This window comes from Lipotes vexillifer, unplaced genomic scaffold (assembly GCF_000442215.2).
Source record: "Lipotes vexillifer unplaced genomic scaffold, Lipotes_vexillifer_v1.1 scaffold426, whole genome shotgun sequence".
Taxonomy (NCBI): domain Eukaryota; kingdom Metazoa; phylum Chordata; class Mammalia; order Artiodactyla; family Lipotidae; genus Lipotes; species Lipotes vexillifer.
The window spans coordinates 2,544,209-2,550,717 of NW_006779491.1; the positions used below are offsets into that span (position 1 = coordinate 2,544,209).

The window sequence follows — 6,509 nt, forward strand, 5'->3', positions numbered from 1 at the left end:
CCGTAATCGCCCCCCCCCCGCCCCCCCGCCCCCTCACCGCTGAAGAGGGGCGTCGCGCGCAGCAGGGTCGAGGCCGCCATTGTGGTCGTACTGGTGCCCGGACTAGTGTGTACCGGGCACTGACGGCGGCGCGTGCAGTAAGCAAAGGGTAACTGTGGATGGAAGTCGCTTCCGGCGGAAGTGAGGGCCGAGAGGGCAAGTCTGGGAGCTTCTAGCCCCCAATCTCTATGGCCCCGTCAACTTCCGGGCGCGGGACGTAAGACGTCCAGGAAGGTGCTGATGGCTTTCGGCTGGGTGAGGGTAGAGGTTTCAAAGGCGCCCTCGGGCCTCGCGGGCTCAGGGCCCACGCAGTTCTCTCTGGTGGCACCGGGGGGCGATGTGGAGCGTCCCACAGCGCACCTGCGCCCCGGAGGCTCATGGGCGTTGTAGTTCCCGGGGCGGCGAGCTGTGCTGGCACTTAGCGTGGGAGGGCGAGGCCAGGTCTGGAGGCACGGTCCCGTCCTCCTTGAGGCAGAAGCGGTTGTCCCGGCGTGGATGACTCCGGAGCGTCCTGGCCCCGAGCCCCGTGGAGTGCGACTGCGCGGGTTTGGCGACAGATCTGGCGGCCGTGTGTCGCAGCTGGAGGTAGGACCAGGCCCTGCGGCCTGGCTGAGGAAGACCCTCCTGGGAATCTTTCGGAGGTGGGGCTCTAGTATGACCCATCTCTCCGCTGAGCCTTTGTTTTCTTATCTGTAAAATGGGAATAGTAGTATCTACTTCATAAGGAGATGCTGACATCTGGCTCTGAGAGGAAATGAGCTGGGCAAGAGACAGAAAAGGGCTCCAGAAGTCTCCAGGTCCTACAGTCTTTGACCCTCAAATACCCTCGCTCCTGGCTCACAGCCTGAGGCGACAAAGTTTGCCGTCCACCCTTGTGGACCCTCAGCAGCCCAGAGAGTAATTCCCTCGATCGTCTTTCCACCCACCCAATTTTATAGTTGACCAGGTGAGAGACAAACTTCTAGTGCCTTTAAGGGCAGCCCGAGTCTTTCTTGTTCCCGCTGTGTCCCTGGCCCCTACCACAGGGCGGGGCACTCAGTGAGTACTCAATAAATGTCTGTTGACTGAATGAATGAGTGCAAGGATGACCTTTAACTTTCACATCCATCATCTCATCACCCTGGGATGATAATAGCAGCTGCTTAACCTTGATTAATGTTTCCGAAACTCATCAGAGCCTAAGACTCAATTGACGGTGTCTGTTTCAAATAGATTCCTTAATTCCTCCCTTGGAGATTATGATTCAGTAGTGTCTGGGCATAGGCAAGGAAACTATATTTATTTTTAACACACACAAACACCCTTGTTAAGCTCAGAGGAGTTTGGGAAACTCAGAATTAGAGACTTTTATGGATCAGACGTTGTGGAAATGCTTCATATTGGTTCACATTCAATGCTCCCAGTGTTATCGTGTGTAATAGGAGCCATTATTTACCTCATTTTAGCAATGAGAAAACTGAGCATAGGGTGATCAAGGAGCCCAACACGGCTAACCTCCAAAAGAGTGTGCACTTAGCCGCTGCACTGTACTATAATTTAACTGTCATTTTACAATGAGAAACTTGCTAAGGATTCTGTCCTCCTGGCCCTCCAAACCCATCAGCTCCGCTTACGAAGGGTTGGTACACTATAAAAGGGTTCTCTTTGTCCCCAGCCTGTACCTCAGTCACTCCTGGGAATTTCCTAAGACACTATTGTCTGCCACCAGGATGTGAGATTTTGGGGGTTGGTACTTGAACTGATGCTTACTATTTTAGTGGTGCTATATTTATTTTAAAGTGTATTAGTTTGACAGAAAGACTGGCATTGTAAATATTGAGTTGAAAAAATGAATCAATTTGAAAAACAATACTTGGTAGATAAAATGGGTGGTATGAATATATGGCAAATTTGGGGAGAGGTGAACATGAATGACTGAAATTTGCAAAACACAGTGCCCAGAAAAGAGTCCAAAGGGAGAGAATTTCTTGTAGAGCTATTGAGTGTAGCATCCTCTGTAATAGTCAGGAGTCTTGATTTACAGATAACAGAATTTACAGGGGCTGGTTTGAGAAGAAAGGGATTTGTTTAAAAGTGGTAGGCAGCTTGGGAATTCCCTGGTGGTCCAGTGGTTAAGAATCTGCCTTCCAGTGCAGGGTATGCAGGTTTGATCCCTTGTGAGGGAACTAATATCACACATGCTACGGGGCACCTAAGCCCGCGTGCCACAACTAGAGAGAAGCCCATGTGCCGCAATGAAGAGCCCACTTGCCACAACAAAAGATCCCTCATGCTGCAACTAAGGGCCGATGCAGCCAAATAAACAAATCAATAAATAACAAAAAAAAGTGGTAGGCAGCTTATAGACTTGTGGGGCAGGCTGCAGAAATGGCTCCTAAGCCATAGAACTGATCTGATAAGAAAACCGCTGCTACTGCCACTGCCACCAAACACTAAATGCCAGGACTTAGACTTACCTGTAACAGTGACTGCTTATGGCACTAAAGCCACTTTTGCATCAAGAAAGTGACCTTCTCTCTGGGCTTCCCTGGTGGCGCAGTGGTTGAGAGTCTGCCTGCTGATGCAGGGGACACGGGTTCATGCCCCGGTCTGGGAAGATCCCACATGCCGCGGAGCGGCTGGGCCCGTGAGCCATGGCTGCTGAGCCTGCACGTCCGGAGCCTGTGCTCCACAGTGGGAGAGGCCACAACAGTGAGAGGCCCGCTTACTGCAAAAAAAAAAAGAAAGAAAGAAAGAAAGAAAGTGACCTTCTCTCCTCTCCATGCCCAAAGCCAGGCAAATTCAAAGGCTCACGTGGATGTGTCTGATTGGAGAAGTTTAGATCATCATTTTTCAGTGTTCTTGTATCAGAGGAGGCTGACGGATGTATTTTTCTAACTTTGTTGTAAGAACAAGACTGATAGCAGGGAATTTCTCCAGATGTCCAGCCATGCTTATGACCAATATCACAGTGAAAGAGCAGAATGAATACAAATACCCAGTACGTGGATACAGTAGCATAAATTTTGGCATAGCCACTAGATGAAATGTTGGGCTCAGGGCTGCAGAGACAAGAGCCAACCACCTGTGAAAATGCCTGTGAGCAGTGTTAAATGAAAGAAGTTTGGCCCCTATAAAAAAAATAGCAAGTGTACAAGGTGGGAGTGGGGACAAAGTGGAAAACAATTCTGATTTTAGGAGGCTGTAATTTGCTTGGAGGAGAGATTTTTCTCGCAAACATTTCTTTTATGTGATTTTACAGTTAAAGAAATTTTCTGTGCAGAATCTTGAACTCTTTAAAAAAGATGCTCTTGAAATCAAACGACCTTCTTGGTCTCCCCAGCAGTGCGTTCATTCCGCTCTATGACAGACACTTTGAGCTCCCGCTTAACAACTATTTTTCCATCTTCCTGTGGTCAGGACCCTGATTTTGTTCAGGTGGCCCTTTCCCCAGTTCCAGGAATAAATCCTGACAGAGCTAGCCCACTTCTGCTGGTCTTATTCTCCTTGCCAGGGGATTTGTTTAGGGTTACGTGTGTGATTCCTTTAGGGCTAATGATTGGTAAGAGTATATCTACTTTGGGGAGGGCTTCTAGGAGAGGATCTCTCACTTTTAAGAAGGAGACACTGGTGAGATGGACATCCTTCAGATTCTGGAAGTTGTTGGGTCTGGATGGGAAGCCTGGAACTACTGTGCCCATCGTGCTCCCAGTCCATGATGAAGCCAAAATCCAGAAGAGGGCAAAGCGAAGAGGATCTTAGAAGTCTGGCCTCCTCATGGTGTGAGATGACAAATGTCTTTATTGTTTAAGTCAGACTGTGTCAGGGTTGTGTCTTACTTGCAGCCAAATACACCCTAACAGATAAGTCTGCCTTACAGCACTTGGTACCCTGAGACATATTTCTCGGTTTCACTTGTCTGAGACTGAGTGACTTGAGTAGGGCAAGGACTGGGCTTCCTTTATCTCTGTATACTCTGTGCCTGGCCACAGTAGGCCTCTGTGCATGTTTACACTTGAACTATATTAATGAGCCTTCCAAACCGAAGGGTGCTACCACTGTGATGCTATGAACCTAACATATCCAAAACCGGACTCTGTATTCTCCCGCACTCTCCCTACACATCTGAATAAATGGCACCACCTTTCTCCTTTCCCCTCATCTGACATCTGTCCATTACCCAGTCCCACTTGTTCTCTCTCCAAAATAAGGCTCAGTGTGGCCACTTCTATCTCCACTGTCAATACTGTGGTTCAAACCGGGATCACCTCTCCCCTAGGTTACCTCGTGACCTCTCCAGTGGGTTTCCCAGCTTCTGTCCTTATTCTCAATACCTGTCAAATCCATCCTCCACACAGCAGCCAGATCAATCTTTAAATGTGATTCAGAAATGAATCCTCCCTCAATGACTCCTTATTACACTTAGAATAAAATCCAAACTCCTGCTTTAAAATGGGTGAACTGTATGGCAGGTGAATTATATCTCAATAAACCTATTAAAAAAAAAAATCCAGAGTGCTCCCTGTGGCCCACAAGATGCATGATCTGGCCTCTGCCCACCTCTTTGACCCCCATCTCAGTACTATTTTCCTCTCACTCTCTCCCAGCCACACTGGCCATCCTTCTGTTCCACAAACATCCACCATTGCTTCTACCTCAGGGTCTTTGCAAATGTTCTTCTCTCTCCCTGGAATGCTCTTCCCTGGAGATTTCCCCACAGCTTGTTCCTTCTCATCTTCCCACCTCAGATGTCACCTCTTCTGTCACTTATCAACGGTCCTCTTTTTCTTCATACCATTTAAATATCCAAAATTATCTCAGTAGTTTGCTTGTTTTGGGGGTTTGGGTTTTTTTTCTGTCTCACCAGCTCCTGACAGTAAGAACTTATTTTTCACTCTAGGAACAGTGCCTGATGCTTAGGTGAAGAAGTATTTGTTGAAAGAAGAATTTGTTGAATAATTTCCGTTGAGCGTATTCAGTTAAGCATTGTGTTGGGCTTAAGTTTCTCGATGTTTTCAATGGAAGGCAAATTTTGTATTCACATTCATTTAAAAAATAAAGGTGAGTCACTGTAACTTTTGGGGCTTCTGCTTTATTATCTGTAAAATGGGGATGAGTGAAGAGGTTATACCTGATGATCTCTAAGATTTTTTGTAGCTCTAACTTCTAAAAGGAGATGGGGTCTGCTATAATTGAAATAGGTTCTGGGGTGACCCACAATTTAGTGGCAAATCGGGGACTAGGACCCAGAGCCTTGTTGTTGGTGTCACTCAACAGACTTATTGGAAGCTCAAGGGCATCCTTCACTCTTCCCCACCAGCCAGCCTGGCAGTGTCTCCTCAGAAATCTTTCTGGACCTTCTCCTTGGAACTAACCACACTGCACTGCCTTGGCCAGGTCAGCATCAGCCCTCTCCTGGACCACTGCACCCGTCTCCTCTCTGCATCCAGTCCTAGCCCTCCCATACCGGCCCTGGATGCCCTTCCAAACGCAGAACTCTTATCACACTCATGTCACTCAGATGTGACTGGAGACATTCCAGTTGGAAACACTTTGTGAATGTCACACAAAAACTCCTAAGTAAAAGGCACTTGAGAGGCAACCTAGGTGTGTTAGTCATGCATGGCTTCCTAGAGGAGGCTACACTTTGAAGCCTGAAACCAGGGGGAGGAAGATTGGCAGAATTAGGGGAAATGGTGTGTGCAGTAGCAGAGGCAGAACCTGAGTAAAGGTAGAGTTCTTCAGCTGTCAAAATGTTCTGATTGAGCAAAGCATGATTTGCTTGGAGGGTAGGAGGTGCTGGTCAAAGCACCAAGGTTGAATCTGACATCCCAGAAAATAGGACAAAATAAGAGAAATTTCCATCTCTTGGGGTGGGGGAGGGTCAAGATGACCTCCAGAAGAAGCCCACAAGCAACCACTTCCCCTTCAGTCAGAGACTCCAGTTTTCCTTTGAAGAGCCACCCTCTGCCATGCTCAGCCCATGGAGTTTGATTGGAGCTGAGCCCATCCCAACCTCAGGTGATGGGTCCATGATCCAGTGTTTACCAATCAGCACAATCTATTCCTCATAGTCACAATTGTCTGTTCAGTGTTAGTATTCTGTTTCAACCCTCACTGGTGTACTGAAGTGCATTTCTGGCACTGACTGCCCAGAGTTAGCACAGACCCTGCAAGTTAAGGGCTCACTCCTTCACAAGACCGCACCCACTTCAGATGCCACCTGCAAGTGGGGTCCCCCAGCCATCTCTACTTCTGGTCAACTGCCTACGGATCTGGGAGTTTCCCATGACCCCTGTCAGGTTTGATAATTTACTAGAACAACTCACAGAATGCAGGAAGGCACTATACTTACGATTACAATTATGATTACATTTTATAATAAAGGATACAAGTCAGGAACAGCTAAATGAAGAGCTACATAGGGAGAGGTCCGGGAGGGTCCACAGAGACTAGAATCGGGGCACATCACCCCCCCCCCCCCCCCCCCC

General features: G+C 47.9%; 1 protein-coding gene across 1 annotated transcript in view; it reads right to left on the reverse strand.

Moving 5' to 3' along the window:
- TUFM (Tu translation elongation factor, mitochondrial) overlaps positions 1-143 on the reverse strand; it is a 4,199-nt gene extending 4,056 nt beyond the window's left edge. Inside the window, exon 1 of the mRNA XM_007452801.1 lies at positions 38-143. Coding sequence (XP_007452863.1) covers positions 38-80 — 43 coding nt within the window. The 5' untranslated portion in view covers positions 81-143. The remainder of the gene's footprint in view (positions 1-37) is intronic.
- Between the last annotated feature and the right edge of the window lie 6,366 nt (positions 144-6,509).